The sequence below is a fragment of the Epinephelus moara genome, chromosome 8 (genome assembly GCF_006386435.1).
Source record: "Epinephelus moara isolate mb chromosome 8, YSFRI_EMoa_1.0, whole genome shotgun sequence".
Lineage (NCBI taxonomy): Eukaryota > Metazoa > Chordata > Actinopteri > Perciformes > Serranidae > Epinephelus > Epinephelus moara.
The window spans coordinates 27,925,280-27,944,721 of record NC_065513.1 but is presented as its reverse complement, the minus strand read 5'-3'; the positions used below and the strand labels follow the sequence as shown (position 1 = coordinate 27,944,721).

Genomic DNA, 19,442 nt, shown 5'->3' with positions numbered 1-19,442 from the left:
AACTACTTTATAATTGGTGAAGACAGCTGAGGTATTTAAGGGGGTAATTAAATAAAAAACCTTTCATATCTCATGGCTATTTAGTCATAGTAGCAGTTAAAACATGTCTAGACATTTTAACCATTAAGGCCACCATCAAGGCCAACATATTGGTATTTCACCTCTCTCCTTTTCTGTAGCACTCTCTTCTTTTTTAGGCGTCTGGGTCCTTTGAAAAATGTCAAGTGCTTTCTTGCCTGTGTTTACTTAAAATGTTATTACTAAGAAGTTCTAAGATATCTTTTATATATCCTTTTATGTGTTTATTGTCGTTTTGTCCTGATATGTGATTTCCTCTGCTGAACGTGTCTGTCATGTGACTTTACCTGTCGGAGCTAATCACATAAATACTTATACATACTGGTCATGGGACTACTTATGGGAAACAGCCAAAAAGACAACCGTTTTTTATTTGCCCCAATGAAAGCCTTAATGGCTGAAACGCATAGGCATGTTTTAACTGTTACTATGACTAAATAACTATGAGATATTAAAGGCTTTTAAAATAATTACCCTCTTGAGTGCCTAATAGTTTTTCCAACAATTCTAATCTCAGTTATATGTTGGGTTTGGGTGCTTTTTACAGCAGTGTAATTAAGGTCTGAAGCCCTGTTCGCACAGGAACAGTATTACCAAAGGACCTCACGTGATTTAGAAAGTACCCAACCCATGTGCATGTCATGCGGCACATCAGCACGCACACAAGTCTGTATTTTACTCGGATTTACTGACATAATTCCCCAAATATGATGCGCATGACTAACACAGCACCACCAGCAGTGATTGTTTTTTGTTTTTTATGTAACAGCACCAATTCTGCCACACACTGTGACATGTCATCCATCTCATCATCTTTTGAGATTTTGCTCTTCTGATGGATTTGAGCTTGAGATGAATCTCCTGAATATGCACCCAAAATGCTGTCAAAGCTTTCATTTATAATTGTGAAAGCAGCCTCTGTATTTCTTGACAGTAGAGGAGGCAGGAAAATGGTGAGGAGAAAACAAAAAGCCTTGCAAAAATACATGTGAATACATACAACTCCAAATCACAGTTGTGTTATTTCACACAGTTTGCAACTAGTATTATTACATGAACTCTGAGTGTGCCAAAATCTGGTGGGTAATTTGAGATGGAATTTCTACTTGACAAATTACAGACAGGGTCGATTCGCACAGGATTAAGATGACAGACAACCCTTGCACTTATTACAAATTACAAGTAGGGATGCACCGAAATGAAAATTTGTGGCCGAAGCCAAATAAAATTAAATGCTTGGCCAAATCGAGTACCGAATACCGAATGCAGTTGTTTAGTTTTTCATTAGTTTTTGCAGATGAACCCCCTCGAGATTAGTGTTGTCAGGGTACCAAAATTGGGACCCACGGTATGATACCAGTGAAAATATCATAGTTCTGAGTAGTATCACTATACCACAGCGAAAATGAGGTAGATGTGCCTTTTGTCATTTATAAAAAGATAAATCACTTTTCTGTAATACATCAATGATATTTCAATGTAATAAATTACTTATTGACTTATTCATTCTTCAAAAACAGCATCAATGAGTGATTAACATAGGGGGGATCAAAATAAAAATAAATTAATGAAATAAAAATCAACCAGCCACCCTCCTCCCCTGACAAGTAAAGAACAGTCCCTTCATAAGTACAGAACAGTCCCTAACGTGCGGTGAGATTTGTGGACCGTTACCTGCCACAAAGAGAGAAATGTGAACGGCTCGTTTCTCCTCTGACACGTCACATACCTGTGTGCCGCCACGGCTCGGCTGTCCAGGTACTTTTGGGCAGTCATGACGCCAAGAAGAGGACATTATTGGAGCCGGACTTCTCCGTCGCCGGTAAGCCTTATCTTGCGTCGCGGAGCACTACGGCTGCCGTATTTGACAGGTGACACCCGTTCAACCCACAACCGGCGGGATTCGCCTTTCGTTTCTGCTGCTGGTTGAAATCTGTACTCACACAGCGTGCTGAATAATTTATTTTGCTCGTGCAAAACTATTTTTAGCCGCAAATGCGAGTGCGGTGACGGACGGAGTAAAATATCGCCACACTGCCGACATTTTACTCCATCCGTCACCGCATGCTGTTTGATTACGTTATCAAAACACGGCGCTATTATTCAGCCTTGCTTTTCACTTATTCCACCGAATGTGTGTTTTTTTGCATATTCGGTGCATCACTAATTATAAGAGGTCCCGCGGGTAATACTAGTCTTGGGAATAGGGCTCTAATCTATAATGATATTAGCACTTTCATAATTATTGACTAATTTCAGATTGCACCTGCTGTTATGAAGTGCTGGCTCTTCAGCCAGCTTTTGCTCTCAGAGCCACAATTACATGTCACTGCTGCTGCCACAGCACAGCTTCATCATCCAGTGATGTCTGCTGTTTTATCAACACTTTCAGCCGACTGCTGAGATCTCTGCAGGCACCCAGCTTTAACAGAGGCCCTAATAGCAGGCAATCCCAACTGTCTGTAATTTAGTTGTGTATGCCTTAAAACCACCAGAGAGGCAGCCCTGACCTGCCACAGTGTTATAAATACTAAAAGGAGGTAGAGAGGGGGAAAAAGAAAGGAAAGAAGAAAGAAGGAAGAAGGGGGAAACAAGGTGTTCGTGTACAGTAAGAATGGATTCACATAAAAAGCTACTAAAATGGGAGTCTATAGGTACAATTATCCTTTTCATGTGGTTATTCAGACTTTATGTCTTCACCTAAAATGACTGTAGCTTTATTAAAATCTCAATTTACCCAGCTCTCCCTTTACCATCTGTTTGAGATTGTGGTTGGAGAATTTTAATAAAGCAAATTTAACATCCTTCATATTTTGTGTTGCAGATAAAATTGTAATTTAGGCAAAATCAGACTCTTATAAGTCCAAATCACTCATTTAACACACCTTGCATAACAGATGATAGCAGTTATTAAACCAGCAAGAGAAGTTAAAGCCTTTGACGTACCTGCATCCTTCATTAGCAGCTGAACGGAGTCTTCCACATTGGTTGGACCTGCAAAGACAAAAAACACTCTGGATTATTTTATTGGTCATACAGTCAAAATATTTCTCATCTGATTTATTGGACCCAGTTACCACATCATAACACAGTTGCAACCTGAAGAGACCTCGAATCAACGATATCAGTCTTGCCTCAATCATTTAACTTGTCTGTTTCCTCCCTCTCTATTAGTTCTTGTTGTGTACTCAGTTCTCAAAATCAATAGCCACCTCCCTTCAACCATAGAATTACAACAATCTGGCGTCTTCCTTGCTCCAGCAGAACCCATTTCCACTCTGTCACATGAAGACGAAAGCAGCTTGGGAGACAGGCCAGAAGCGGACCCTGTAATCTGGCCGTTTGAGCAATGGCGCTGCTAATTCAGCAACAGAGCAAGAGCTACACGCCAGTGCCACCAGGGGACCAGTGGCTGAGTGGTGTATGTGTGCGTGTGCGTGTGTGTGTGTGTGTGTGTGTGTGACCATCTAGAGGGCTCTGAGTGGTTGTAATGGTGGAGGTTGTCCCTAGGGAACTTGAAGGTGCTGTCAAGCTTATAGATTGCATGTTACACATACTGTGAATGCTAAGAGCAACATGGACAAACCCACACGCTTTGCTGCCTTCTGATATATGAAATATGTATCACTTACTCTGAGGCAAGGCAACATTTCATGATGGGAAATGGGGTCTGACATCTGAGGTCCATTTTGTGTTACAGGGAGGCAGTCTGTATGTGCAGTGCAAGGCAAGGCAATTTAATTTGTGTAGTACCTTCAAACGCAAAGGCAAAAAGACACAATCTGGGGAAAGGGGTAACATTTTACTGGGTTTTAATAACCAACTACAGGAGCATTAAAGAGCACTAAGGTAGATTAACTTTTTATAAAATTAACTCAAAGAGGACCAGTCTATACATTGCTGACCACCACACAACCAACTTGAATGTGCCCGGGTGTCGCCTGATAAAAGGTATATTCATCAAATTCAGTGCCCCATATTGCAATTTTCCAAGCTACTGTAGCTGTCATATTTAGCGGGACCCGCCTGAGTGCAGTTCCCATTGGGAACGCAGCCAGTTTCATCTGAAGTAGGTTGGAAAAAATAATAGATGTAGACAGGTCTGTTGCCAATGTGTTTGTGAAAGAGAGTGGGGCAAAGAGGGGCAAGTGTTGTCAAAAATATCAATTTATCACTACTTAAATTATTTAAGTCTTTGAAACCGTTTAAATACACTGTGCTTACTCTCCCTTATTGTTAATGTTTACCAGAGTTATTCTGTTGTTCTCTGCAACTAACCAAGAAAAAACGTTTTCTTTGTCTTATTATAACCTTCATCTTTCATAAACCTTTTAACTTGTATTCCCTCAATGTCAATTTTTTCCTGTGGTATTAAAAGTGGCATCGAATATCAATATTTGTCAAGGTATTGCATCTAAATTAGAAATTCCAGTATCGTGACACTACAAGGAGGGGCTGAGCAAATCAATGCGCTGCCCGCAGCTCTGCATTGAAATAAGTTTTTACCCATATTAAATAGTAAATTAAAAAAAAATTAAAAAAAAAAAAAAAAAAACAATATGTGGCGGTTAATGCTGATGTCGTGGTGGGCCACCGATAACAAATCAATCTATAGAAAATCCTGACAGCTCTGTCTCTTAATGTTATACAGGTCAACAGGCTGCACCTGTAGAGATGGCAGCGGACTGGGGGGTGGGGAGAAATCCAGACAGGGAAGATGAGAATGCAACATGGGAAGTGTGGACATTTGTGTTGCTGTGTGGGGCTCCGTTTCAGAACCTTTACACACCTAGCATGACTAAAACAGGCAAATTAATAAAGTCCTAAACTGAGATCAAATACACTGAAAGAAGGGGTCTTGGTGATAACATTAGGGTGAATTTAATGCAGCGCTGTACCTGAAAAAAATGGTGATAAGTTCATGTTTCCTTGCAGTGAAAGGATGTTAAATGATTGCTGAAAAGAGAGCAGACTTTGCTTTTGGCATGCAAAAATATTTTTGATTTGACATTTAACCGACCCTGGAGATTCTGCACCATATCCAGCAGCACCGGTATAAGTGTCTGGTTGTAGTTGTGGAAGATATCCAGGAACAATACTTCTGTGCAAGGCTATACAGAGAAAGAGAGCAGAGGGAACAAAGAGGAAGACAGTTAATTGGCAGAATAGATGGTACACTATATGCAGAAGCCATCATAACCGTTCATTTTGTTGTTCTCCCAGCTCTCCCCATTCTTAGCAGCCTGCTTTAGTTTGGGTTGGGCAAGTGATGTCAGTGCATTCCTCTATATACACAGAGAACATTTTACACAAAGAGGCTTGTGCACAAACACACACAAACAATGGCAAGCGATGCATTGAGCTCCTGGTTCAGTAAAAAGTCAATGTGAAACTGTCTGGGGATTTGTGTGTGTTTGTGTGTGTGTGTGTGTGTGTGTGTGTGTGTGTTCGAGAAATGTGCACCCACCTTCAGTAGTTTATTAGGTTTAGACGTCGCAAAAAAATCAATATTAAATAAATAAAGGTGTAAGGGATTTGACAACATGGGCCAGTGCATGAATGCATGCTGTTTGAGTCATCTCACAGGATGTGGCAGGGGTATGACCTTTCCAACCTGGTGGCAATCGGTCAGGTGACACTTCCGAAAAGCCAATCCAGCTTACAGGATTAAGACCAACACAAACCCTTGTTCTGTTGGGAAAATATAGGCAGCTGGTAATATTGATAGGGAGAGGTCATCTATATAATCAGCCATTGGGATTGGCAACCATGGGAGGAATAGATGGATCGTGACATTTGATCCATGAATCATGCTGAGCACCACGTGTTAATACGAAGGTCAAAAGATGATGAACACTGTATGGGAAAAGTTACAGGTTCCTGTGTCAAGAGTTATACTACACAGACAGGAACATATTTGTATTCAGATGCTAGGTTAGAACAAAATCTAAGCTAAAATGTGTTTCTGCAGCCCATAGTTCTTTGCACAGATTTGCAGAGACGCTGACATGGATCTTTGCAAACTTCTACTTTCAGGGACTGTGAGTATTTTACACTGTAAATTAATTCAAAGATATTGTTAACTAATTTTTTTAGTATCTGAGAAATAAACATTGACTTAAACAAAGTGCTATAATGTTCCTCCTGTAATTGTACAGGCCTGGGGGGCTGCCAGGCCAATGGGAACCTACGGCTGGCCAAAAAATGCCAAACAACCATTACAGTGTTTCCCCTATATTCATTCTGCAGAAGCGCACCACACACTGTTAACTGCAGTGGTGTCCTAACAAAGGAATACTTAACACATCTGTTTCCCAAAAGGTGCATAGGTGAGGGACAAGCAGAGCACAACTTGTAGAAAAAACTCCTGCACACTGTCTGACTTGCAAACATAATGATTTTAATGCTGCAACGTTTCAGTGACTAGACCTTTATCAGGCAAATAGTTTTGTAACAAAGAGAAGCCATTTTAAGTAGGAGTGGCTGTGAGTTTGCAATCAGCCACATTACCCACGTGCAGTGGAAAGGTGTAAATACCAAACATCAATCTGTGTAACAATCAACAATATAATACATAGAGATAAAGGAATAAAGGAGTAAAGATTAAAAACTGCCTAGTGACACACCCCAAAAACTTTGACTTTTTTGGGGTGTGTTTAAGATTGTCACTAGGCAGTTTTAAATCTTTACTCCTTTGTGATAAAGGTCCCTGATGATGGTCTAGTCACTGAAACTGCAGCGGTGTACCACCACGAGTCCATGAATGAGGCAAGTGTCTGTTGTTAGTTCACGTCTGTAATAACAACAGGACAGTCGAGTGTCTGTTATCTAAACTGCTAGAGTCAGTTGAACAGGTGAAGTGAAGATAACGCTTAAGATAGGCTGCTGGTTACAAACAGGCTTGGTAGTGAACGACACTAAAGTGCTAACGGGTACTGTGTTTTTGTGTTTTTATAAGGGCTACACCAGAGCATATTCCATTAAAAGGTCTAGGCTGTAGGATTTAGTGGCATCTAGCGGTTAGGATGCAGATAGCAACAAACTGAAACTTCATTCATTTGCCTAGCCTGTAAGAGAGCTACGGTGGCATGAAAAATTCGGAAAACATGAATGGCCCTATCTAGAGCCAGTGTCTGGTTTGTCTGGACTACTGTAGAAAAAACATGGTTAACAAAGTTAACGAAAACACAGTGATTCCTAGTTTCAGGTGACTATACTTCAATGAAAACGTAGTTATGGATATTATGTAGTATTTCTGCCAATAGATGCCCCTATGTCCTAAACACTGGGCCTTTAAAACAGATTGGTGATGCAGTCTTGCAGTCACTGTTCTCATTGTTAATGGAAACTCAACTTCTGGCATGTGCTCCTGGTGTTTTTCACCACTGTTTTGTAAGAAGGAAATAATTGGAGTAACACGGGAACCAGCTTTAAAAGTGACATGTCCTCTTTTTGAATAAGCACTGTGCAGTCAATCTAATTTATGCCAATGGGAGAAGTGGTTCATGTCCATTTTGAAAAGGCTCTCAAGTGTTCATTTTGAGAATGAAATTTGGTGTGGAGGTAGGTGGTAACGGCCGGCCCATCCACCAGGCCAAAACTTTCACACTAGGAGAAATGCTGTAAAACTCTTGGGCCTCTCTTCAATTTATAGTTAAATCCCTTTTATTAGGCCAGCTGGTGTTTATAGCTTTTAAAGTGTTCATCAGTTTTTTAAGTATTTTAACAAAAACACTTACCGAACAAAAAGGAACAGTGATGCAATAAAAATTGAGAAACACTGCTCAGTGTTTTCTACTGAGAATTCTGAAGTGTGAGGTAATTAGCTTCCTAATAAGCTCTCATGTGATGCCACTTTTTTTCTGCTGCACTGTGCTCAAATGAAAAAGAACTTTTACAACAAGACCTTGAGGTTCAATCAATCAATGTTTGACTCTGCTTCAAAAACAGCAGAACAGAAAGTTGTCATCTGAAGTGATGAAAGTAAGTACATGGGGCTCAACACTGAAAGAGAGGCAAAGAGAAATGAGGGGTAGATAAAAAAATATGATATTAAATAAGAGATTATGTCATGACACAGAAAAACAGCTAAAGACAAACTGCAGCTACAGAGACGAGATCGAAAGCCCTGGAGACCACTAACGGTTTAATGATGCTACAATGTATACAGCTGCCACCACATAAAATACTGTATTTTTTAAAATACGGCACACACTAAAGCATATTTGTGAAAAAAAACTGAAATCTTCTGCAGTTATGGTTCTTTCTATCAAAAAAAGAGTGAACTTAAGCATCAAGTTCTGTTTTTGTCTCACTAAACGTAAACTTTTATCTCAGCATATTAGAGATTTTTGTTGAAGCACTGAACATCTTAAGTTTCTTTTTAACAGCATTCCTCTTCTTACTGTTTGTGCTGTCGAGCGAGGCGCACCAGAGAGTTGCTGCCATGGTTGAGGACTGTGTGTACAACCACCATCACTGTGCACTTACAAACACAAAAGTACTTGAAATCACGGAGGACCACTCTCTGTCTGAGCTTCTGCTTCCCCCTTCTCAGGTAATCAATATCATTTCTTAGTGTGTGTGTGTGTCTTCACTTACCCGCAGACTGTATTTCCAAGAGTCACCACCTGTTTCTTCAACAGCTAGGAGAGAAGAGAAAAGAAGAGATCAGAGGAGTGGTTGTCTGTGGAGGACTACTGTCAAAGTTAACACTGCTACAAGCGTAAACTATATTCTGGGCTGACAAATGTTTATCTATTAGGAAACACTGGTCTGGGGATTATACATCTGTCAGAGCTCTTGTCAGGGCAAAAGTGCAAACATTTTTTTACACACTTGTGTCTTTCTGACTACAGTACTGAATCCAAATGTCACCACACTGAGCTACAGCATTATGCCCTTATGTTCTCAGCTTTGTAAAGTCAGTGAGTATGTAAAGCTTTATTCATACAGCATTTAAAGTGCTGCACACACACACAAAAACGCATACATGAATAATATAAATGAATGAATTAATCAAGTCAAAATAAATTACAATATAAAAGACAGCACAATGTGAGACAGACCAAATGATAAAATCCAGAACATAAGATAAGGATGGAGAGTTTTGTGTCTGAGTGGTCAGTGTCACTACATCAGGTCTGTGAGGACCGTGGGTTTTCAATGAAAATAAAATCTGTTACATACATCTCAATCTCTGCCAAAGCAACTAGCAACAATCATCTCTACCCTGGCATCTATTTCACAGAGCATTTAATAAAAACTTAAGCTTAACTTAATGTTCCTTATAGATAAATTTGAGTTGAGTTGACTCAACTCAAATTTATCTATAAGGAACATTTAAATACACCTCACGTTAACCAAAGTGCACAAAGGCACGCATCAGGGCAAGCCACATCAGGGCAAACGCTTATGAACAGAAGTAGGTTTTGAGCTTGGACTTTTAAGAGTCAATGGTGGGGGCGGATCTGATTGGTTGGTGGGATACTGTTCTACAGTTTGGGGGCAGACACAGCAAAGGCACGATCAGCCCTGGAGCATGGGACAGCCAGGAGCCCCTGGTCAGCTGACCTGAGGGACCTGGGCGTAGAATAGGGGGTTAGGAGGTCTGTGATGTAGGCTGGTGCCAGACCAGTAGCATGTTAAGTATTGCTGCTTTAGTAAAAACCCACCTTCTGCCCAGTAGTTTATAATTCTTGATCTGCATAATAAAATGATCCGTTGCTTTACATCGCACCACAGTAATGCCGTTAATGGTAGTGGGTGAAAGTTGCACGAAAACCTTTTGTTTGACTGTGCAGATTATCACAGACAAAACACTATTTAAGTAATCACTATTAGAGCTACTATCCATGTCTCCAGCACCTAACCTTAATGCATGAATATGACATCACCACAACACAATAAATTCTGGTGAAGTCTGCATCCAAGGCGACATTGCTGACTTCAGTAACTGCCGAACTAAGTAACCCTCGTCATTCTGGACTGAACATGCCTGTTAACTCTGCCAGTCTGCAGCTCCAGATAAGTCTGTGCATTTGGATTCAGCCTGTGTGTCTGGGGAAGTGCTATTACCAAAGCTCTCAGGGTCCTCTTCCCACATTGCCAGCTCTTCCTCTGTGAGAAGGAAGTAGTGTGAGACGAGCCGGCGTCCAATCTCTGTCAGCGTGGGGTGTGTGAAGAATGCTGTCTTGATCTTGTGAGCCTCCAGACTCTCTGGTTTACTGTCTGAGGGCGGGAGGAGGGAAGGAGAGGAAGGAGAGTAACAGAGAGAGAAGAAAGAAGGAAGAAAAGAAAGGTATTTAGCTATCCATTATTCTGTCAAACAATACACAGTCATATTAGCACTATCTTCTGTTTATACTTCCCTATACATCAGAGGTTAAAATCTAATTTACAGTGACAATATTAAATGCAGTTTAATCAATACCAAATCAAACGTAGGCTGCATACTCAAATGGCTTAATTTCAGGATAAAGCCTTGGCTTGAAACGGTGCACAAAATGGTAAAAGGAGCAGTTCAAGTAATCAAAGGGTTACCACACATTTTCATGGACAAAATTTCAAAACTTTTCCATAACTTTTCAAGGACCCATAATAAAATTTTCATTTCAGAAAAGCACTTTTCTAAACAAACATGCAGGAGAGTCTTGCTTCCCATAACAAATGCCACCACACTATGTCACATATACACCTAACATCTAAAAGCTGAAGGCTTGGCTGGTGTAAGTCCTGGAAAATGAGAACTGTGCAAGTGTTTTGTTTGTATTAAGCATCAGATAACTTGTTAGAGTGAATTTGCCTTACTTGACATTGTACGCTCCTTGATGCGACTACTGATCATCGCAATGTCGATGCTGTAACGATTTATCATGCGGCGCTATGTTGACGCATTTTGGAGCCACGTTATGTCAACAGCTAACTTACAGAAAATAAATTTGCCCTTACGTTACATTACGAGGAAGGTATTCCCGAAATATTACTGTAACAATCAACCTCATTACAAACAACAAAATTCCATGACTTTTCCAAAACTTTAAATGACAAGACATACTTTGATATAAGCAAACATGAAAATTTAACCTTACTTCCAGTGGCAAACCGTTACCCAACTTGACAGATTTCTTTATTTTCTTTATTCATTAAACTTTAAAACTTCCACTTTACCTGTGGCCCCTGACCTCCATGTCACTAGTCTCACACAGTACTAAGGTCCGTGCTCTAATACTCTCAGACACACATGGGTCTTCCTGTCTGTCCATCTGACTGACAGCATGGCCCTAATAAATAAGTTAGACAGCTGTTCTGAGCCTAGCTGGATCATTCAAGGCTCAACGTTCCCTTTAGCTATGTAGCCTCACTACTCAAAATACTTTGGTTTTTTGTTTGGAAATTGGGAATAGAAAGCAAACCTGAAATCGAACTTAACTCTGTTGACGACAACACACTCAAATACTCAAACATGCAGATGAAACCAAAGCATTAACACAAAAACCACTAAATCCATGGCTCTGTAGTCTGTCAACTAACGATTGCTCAGAAGGAAGATCTTCAATAAGGCACACCAAAGACCAAACTAGCTGGCAGAACAAAGACATAGTGCTGTGCTCTACGGCTAATGAAGCACTTGAGGCCTCTGTCAGCTTGAAATAAACATGAGCCGTGGTGAGGTACGGTGACGCAGATGGTATTACAGCGTTGTGCTTTTAAAAACACTGTCAGTGATGAGCTTTGAAGAGCTAGTGGCATTTTCTGTTGGCCTTTGAATCACAGACCTAAAATTCAGATATGTCTGGTTTTCATTTCTTTTTTCTCTTTAACCATGTCTGCAATCACTTCATTCATCTCATTCTCTACCCTTCCCAAAGTCCTTATATCCTACCTTCAATGTTCTTGGAAGGTTTGTAGGCATCGTTCTTTACAATCATCTTGATGAGGTTCATGCATTGAACAATGAAGCGCTCAAAGGTCACTCCCTCCCCTGCAGCTGTGAACAGATAGCTGACTGCAAACTCCAGGGAACGCTGGATTAGAGGTATGAATGCACATGGATGGTACTCCAGGAAATCTAACAACTACACAGAAGGAAGGAAAGAAAAGTACAGAAGGGGACAAAACACAGGGGAAAGGAATGGAGTAAGAAAAAAATAGTTAGATGCTATAACTGGTCTGCAACGTCCTCGATGCAGACATACAATGTATTCATTAATGAAGAAAAAGACATTTGTCATTTCTTAGTTTTATATTAATATGCAAGTCAACTCACAACTTTAGTGTATAGTATGATCGTCTTCTCCAGCTTTTCTCTGCATGTGCTGTCTGGACCGACTTGCCGACCTGAAACACAAAGCAACCACACAGTATTGTAACTGAAACAGCAAAAGTATACTTAACACAGAGCATTCACAGACATTTTGGCAATATAAAGATGGCCAATAATTATTTTAACGTGAATTCAAGTAACCTTTCCAGCCTATGAAGAGCTTGGTGGTATTTTTGGGGGATCCATCCACCAACAACCTACACACTGAACTGAAATATCAAGACCAAACTCGCCACTCACAAGAGCAGAGACCAGTTTTGACTAGGCCTTTTCGGAGAGACCCCTAGTCTCTATATACAGACCGTAGGCAAACCCCGGAGATCTTGCCTCCGGAAGAAGAGCGGAAGAGCCCTGGTTTCCGGTTGTAGGCTGTTTGTAGTCCGCGTGATATTGACCAATCACGTTTGAGCCGGCTGCAGTTGTTGCCAGGTTAAACGGTCCGTGCGGTGAACTAACGAGGCAGAGCATAAGTGGCGTCACTGCAAACTCTGAATCCATCGCAACGGTTCAGCATATTTACTTATATATAAACGGAAGTCGGAAATGGAAATTTGCCTCCTCCGCCTAAATCAAACCGGAACGCCAAAAAATTGGGGGTCTGCCCCCAGAGGCTGTATCGCCGTCTGCTGGAAGTCAGATGCCGAATACAGCCGATGGGTTCAGAGAATGAGAGACCCCCAACTGCTAGCCTGTCCAAGGGTGTGCTAACACATTAAGGTAACCCATCTCCCTTCTATTTTCTTTTTTTTTTTTTCTTTTTTTTTTTTTTTAAGATATTTTTATGGGCATTTTTTGCCTTTAATTGATAGGACAGTGAAGTGTGAAAGGGGGAGAGAGAGAGGGAGAGACATGCAGCAAAGGGCCACAGGCTGGAGTCGAACCCGGGCCGCTGCGGCAACAGCCTTGTACATGGGGCCCCTGCTCTACCACTAAGCCACCGACGCCCCCCTTCTATTTTCTCTAATCTTTCTCACCCTTTAAGATAATTAGCACTTAACCTCTAAACCTGACTTGTCCTAAACAATATCCATGATGTCAGCGGAAGTAATCAAAGTAATCTCTTGAACTTAAAAGTGAATCCTGACTCTTTCTATGACAAGGCCTTGTCTGAGGGACCCACTAACTGCTAGCCTGCCCGTGAGCGTCCTAACGCATTAAGCTAACCCACCTCCCCTCTATTTCCTCCAATATTGGAAATCAGTCCATCCGTTTAATTTTTTTCTCTCACCCTTTAAGATAATTAGCACTTAACCTCTGGACCTGACTTGTCCGTAGCAATATCCATGATGTCAGTGGAAGTAATCAGAGTTATCTCTTGGACTTGGAAGTGGATCCTGACTAGAACGCTCGTTCTGACCATAGATAATCAGAATGAGCAACATTTGCATGAAAGCTTTTGGCTCCAAAGTATTTTAATTAAAGAAACTGTATGTCATTTTGGGAAATCTGCTTACTCATAGCACTGGTTTGTCAAATATCTGAGGATTTGTGTGTTAATAGATTTTAACACTGACATACTGGCAGAACAACAGCACTATGTGCTGAAATTCTGTACTTTTCCTTTAGCGTACGCCTTCAAAAAAAAGGTGCACTGCATGAAACCCACATAGGAAACTACGGTGTCATTTGTTGATAAGGAGATTTTATGAATCACAATCAATTCAGAGGAAACCGTTTCAGTAAGCTCTGGAACATTAGATGAGAAATTATCTGAGCAGGAGTAAGATTACAAGAAGGACAGTAAGAGAAAGAAAGAGATGCTCTGGAAATGTGCAGAGATTAATGTATCCTGATTTACAACATGAAACTTTTCCTTGTTCTTTAAGGTCAAATGTCCACTTCACCTTGCTGCCTTGTGAGAGTCCCATGGGCCCATTACGTTGGTGAATATAATAAGGTACGGTAATAAAAGAACTCAAAAATGACCATGAATGACTCAGTCCCACTGATGTAAATTCTGACTCTATAAAACCACTCATGATGCTAGAGCCAATAAAGATGTCCCATGTAGTTTACTTCCTTGTCAACCTCATTGATGAAATCTGCAGCGACCATAACGGTCTCTGGCATTTCTCCAATCATCTGTGAACAGCCAGGGTCATAGTTTCCTCTCCCCTCATACACACGTTCATTGTATTAGCAACTACTAATTCAAAATGACATTACATTGATTAAAAAGGTTAAGTGGCTCCAAGATTTGCTTGTCTCGCTTCTTCCAGATTTACGATCAGGATTATGGAAATGAAAACACCATTGCATTTTATCGACTTTGCGTACATGCCATTGTTTCCTTGTTTGCAGGTGTACGACAGCCAGCAAATGTAAGCAGATGTTGTGTAAAGTCATCAAAGTCCCTGAGGTCATACATCTGAACCGAGGAAACGGGCTAATAAAATCTATAGAAAGAAACAGGAACACTGAATAGCCATTAGTCTCAGTGCTCTCTTTATTTTCTGTCTTCTTTTTCTTTATCTGAAAGATATTTAATGTTGAAAAAAAGTTTTCAACAGTGTGGTGACTGACAGAAATGGATAGGTGACCTCAGTTGGAGGACAAACATCTAACAGGGAGAGCCAGACATCTGAACGGACCACAAAGACTGCCCCAAAAACACCAGTTTATATAGCTGACCTTATCAGTCTGTGCAGAGCTGATATTTCTCCCCGGCCCGGCTGTGAGCTGCCTTGCCGTTTCCCCTATCTGCCAGGCCCAAATACCAACAGGACCCTGACCCTGTCTCCACTGCCATCAGCGGAGTAAATATTAGAAGTGATAGCTATGGCTGATATCTCAAATGATATTTTTGCGAACATCTGCTGCTATGGCAGCTCGTTGAGTTGTGTCTGAGATTTATCTCTCACTTGCTGGGTGTTGTCATGACAAACTTTCATGGAAAAGAAGAAATGGCTGTTGATAGTGAAATTAGGCGCTGGAAGTCAGCTAAATCAGCTAGCTGTCACTGAGCTGGGTAACTACCACACAAAACATGTCACTCAATATGTGTTTGCGTCCCGTGAAGTTTACCAAAGGACAAAGAACCTTTATAAGAACTAAAGCATTTTTACTACAGCAGTGGTTCTCAAACTTTTCCACACCGGGCACAGCCTCAGAAAGTATTAGACTCTACAGGTACCACAATTATGGCTGATGCTGAAATACAGCAGCATAGGCCTACCCTTTTCAGCTACAGACAGTTCACGCAAAGGGCAGGTTCATGAGAAGTTTATTCAATAAAGTAACTCAAGTCGTTACTGTTTTGCACCATTTGCTGCTAGCAGATGCTGTGAAGACTCCACTGCCGCCTCTCAAGTAGCCATAAGCAATTGCGCTCAGTTCACTGTCATCTAGGGCTGCCCCAAATGCTTAGAAGCTTCAATCGTTGCCATGGTTATCAACGTCCAATGATGTTCTGTTTCTCTTTTTCAGCAGTAGACTGGTCACGTAAACTTAAAAGAGATGAGAAGTGTCAAACACAGATTAGGCCAGTGACCTTAGCACAGTCACTGACCCCCGCTTCAAGCAATTCAGTTGGCTGTCTGACAAGGAAAAGGAACAGGTGCCAGGAATTGCAGATGGTTATCTGCAGCTGGCAACTGTAGCAAAGCTCTTGCTTTGCATCTTGGGATGCAGCCTGACCTGCAGCATCTCGGACGTCTGAAATTTTCTTCACCCCTTCTTCGTCCTGCAATGAATGAGTGCACCGGCTTTCTACTGCGCCACTATNAGCTGGCAACTGTAGCAAAGCTCTTGCTTTGCATCTTGGGATGCAGCCTGACCTGCAGCATTCTAAGTCATTATTATCTTACAGAAACATTGCGTGCAATAGTCCACCTTCTCTTTCCTCTCTATCACTCTCAAACACACACATGCAGCAGTGCTAAGTCCTACTAAAGCCGGGTCAGGTTCAGGTGGTTGATTAGTGTATACAGATGTCTGAAATTTTCTTCACCCCTTCTTCGTCCTGCAATGAATGAGTGCACCGGCTTTCTACTGCGCCACTATAGCGGTTGGGAGGTGTATTGCACATTGGTAGTAAGAGGCTTACATCCGAGATAAAAATGCATGTTTATTGAACAATAATGGATATACAAACACACGGCAACCCCCGTACACCTTCCTAACATCTGTGCCTATGAGGTGAGTACATTACATGTTTGATTTGAACGTTTATGGAGACGTGAATCGGCCTAGACCGGGACCCCCAAACGAAAAACGGGGTTCGTTTTCAAGACGTTTTGGTCCAAGGCTAGGTCCAAACCATTTACAGTGTTCATTTTCTCCATATACTGGTCCCTGGCTTCGTGGTTTAATGTATTCCGGTAAATTCCCTTTCCTTTCTGGCATCTTAACATCTTTTCCCTCGCTTTCTCCACTCGTTGTGACTCAACTACTGCGTTTGTTTACTGCTGCCCGTAGCCATCAAAATGGCGGCGACGTCCATGGTGACGTCACTGTGCCCATTCCCTATTCTAATGCTTTTACAGTTTAGCTCGTAACTAATCATAGACATATGTGCGCTTTACAAACATGACTATGTAGCAGGCTGATATCGGAACAAAGGTAAAATTTATCTTAATTTGCATTTCAGTGATCTCAAAGTTTAAGTATTTTCATTCTGAATTCTTTTGAGTATTTTGATTGTATTACATGTTTTTAAAATTAATTTATTTAATTTTTTGATACACATTTATTTTGGAGATTCCTCTGCATATGCTAAAGAGAACTCCCGTACCACCAGGGGTACACATACAATAGTTTGAGAACCGGTGAACTAGGGACAAAATTTTGTTGCCGTTACAGAGTTCCAGATGCCAAAAAAGTCTGTGCTCATGGTGCATTAAATTCTAATGGTTCAGAAACTAAAGGCCTTTACACATCGGGGGCGGTGCTATAGTACAAATAATTCACACATTAATATGTTTTTTAACTCTACTTTTTGTCATGAGTACTTTCAATTCAGTTCAATTCAATTTTATTAACAAAGCCCAATATCACAAATAACAATTTGCTTCAGAGGGCTTTACAGCATGCAACATCCCTCTGTCCTTGGACCCTCACAGCGGATAAAACTCACACAGGACGTGAATAAACAAGGTTGATTTTTCTGTTTTTAGCACTGCAAAGGCATGAATCACTCACCTTGTGCATAACTGACGTCGTGAAATGGAGGTCACAAGGTTTCAATAATGGCAAACCTATTGACTGTTTGCGTTTCTCAGCACCCTGTAAATATTCACTTGCAAATATTTAGCATGTAGCTGATTTGTCAAGGCCTCCATTGTGTCAAGTCCTTAAAGGGGAACTAAGAGTTAATAGTGCTGAACTTCACTAATTGTCCATATACAAACATAGAAGCTACCTAGACTTGTGTAACGCTTCATTTATGCTTTAAGGAGAACGCTGGGTGACTCAAGTACCAATTTTAGGACAAGGGGAGAACATTTCTTGTGATGTTTACTGACATTGCAAACAAAGTTAAAGAACTAGTTTAAAGAAAGAGTGAGATAACGACAGAGAGAAAGTGTGTGTGCGTGCAAATGAAGAGAGCAGAAGTTAATAAGACAGGAAGTGGCAACCCAGACACCTAGCGTGTGAATGAGAGGGAGCATTGAAGGAAATTCAATTGACTAAATTGATCTCAGTTACGCACTAAAGCAGAAGTAGCTGTTTAAAAAAAAAAAAAAAAAAAAAAAAAAAATATACAGTTTAGACTAAATATCAGTCCTTCAGGACCAGAGTATAAACTAACAGAAACATAAGAAAGAAAATAACAGAAAAATAACACAAAACTCGAGTTCATGCTAATATGGAGCATTTCCTGTTAAAGGACAATGTTGGGCTTTAGCACAACACAGTAAATAGTCATTTTCACATGTAAATCAATGGAGCATTAGTGTGATAGACGAACATGTTTCATCTGCTAGGAGGGACAGAGGGGTAAGATTACTAAATCACTTTTGGACAGTTTTATTGCCTAGATTTTATGGTTACATCTACTAGTGCAAAATGAGGTCACGATCAAAGACTTTCCAGGAAGACACATTTCATGGTGTCTTCAACCCGCTCCCTCAAGATTTAACAAAGGTCCTCATTCCTCGAGTCAGACTCACACATTTAAATAATAGTACAGAGAGTATAAGTTGTACTTAGAGATCTCCTGTTTCCTAATGGTTTAGAAGTGAAACTCCTGATTAAAATCTGAGCCCCTTAAGATGACTCGACCTGAACTTTTCATTTGACACCTACATTATAAATTGCCATCATGAGACCTAGACTTTTAAATAGGTGCATGCATTAGATCAAGCACCGTTAACAGAGTTTGTTTACTGAAGGGAGAAGCCTTGGATCAGAGATTCAGGACAGAGAAAGAGACAAGTACTCACAGCATTCCAAGAACTGTTTTAGCCTCTCAAACACTGCATTCAGGAAACCCTGAAAAGGAAGAGATGAAGAGAGGGTGAGATAAAGTTTAATCTCTTTGACATTTCTGCAGTTGAATCACGAGTGATTGCTTCATCAGTATTACTCAGAAGCAGATACATTAACAAGGGAATAACTTTAGTATGTGTGTATGTGTGCTTGGGCACACTCTGTACTCTGGAGTATAAATAAAAGTGCCAGCTACACTGTATGAAAGAGAATCAATTTTCTGTAGCCTGGTGCAGCTTAGCATGGGAAATTAGATGATAGATGGAGATGCAATCGGTTTAGCTCTGCGTTAATGTTCAGCCATGAGGTCAACAGCAGTGCCATTAATCACACATCCAGCGAGCACAGCCCAGCCTGTAAGTAGAGCTCCGAACAGAGTTTAGCGAAGGAAGAGCGCAAAGGAGCAGGTGGGAGATGATGGGAAAAATCGTATACACCACGTTCCAAATTATTATGCAAATTGTATTTAAGTGTCATAAAGATTAAATTTTTTGTTTTTCAATTAAACTCATGGATGGTATTGTGTCTCAGGGTTCTTTGGATCACTGAAATCAATCTCAGACACCTGTCATAATTAGTTGGCCAGGTGAGCCCAATTAAAGGAAAAACT

At 40.7% G+C, this 19,442-nt stretch overlaps 1 protein-coding gene across 1 annotated transcript in view; it reads right to left on the bottom strand.

The window, feature by feature from the left end:
* The window catches only part of ipo11 (importin 11), a 189,367-nt gene that overhangs the window by 132,349 nt on the left and 37,576 nt on the right, over window positions 1–19,442 (bottom strand). Inside the window, exons 8-14 of the mRNA XM_050050741.1 lie at window positions 18,787–18,835; window positions 12,347–12,417; window positions 11,963–12,155; window positions 10,156–10,308; window positions 8,680–8,723; window positions 5,099–5,189; window positions 3,025–3,072 (exon numbers count right to left, since the gene is read on the bottom strand). Of these exons, the coding sequence (XP_049906698.1) occupies window positions 3,025–3,072; window positions 5,099–5,189; window positions 8,680–8,723; window positions 10,156–10,308; window positions 11,963–12,155; window positions 12,347–12,417; window positions 18,787–18,835 (649 nt within the window). The remainder of the gene's footprint in view (window positions 1–3,024; window positions 3,073–5,098; window positions 5,190–8,679; window positions 8,724–10,155; window positions 10,309–11,962; window positions 12,156–12,346; window positions 12,418–18,786; window positions 18,836–19,442) is intronic.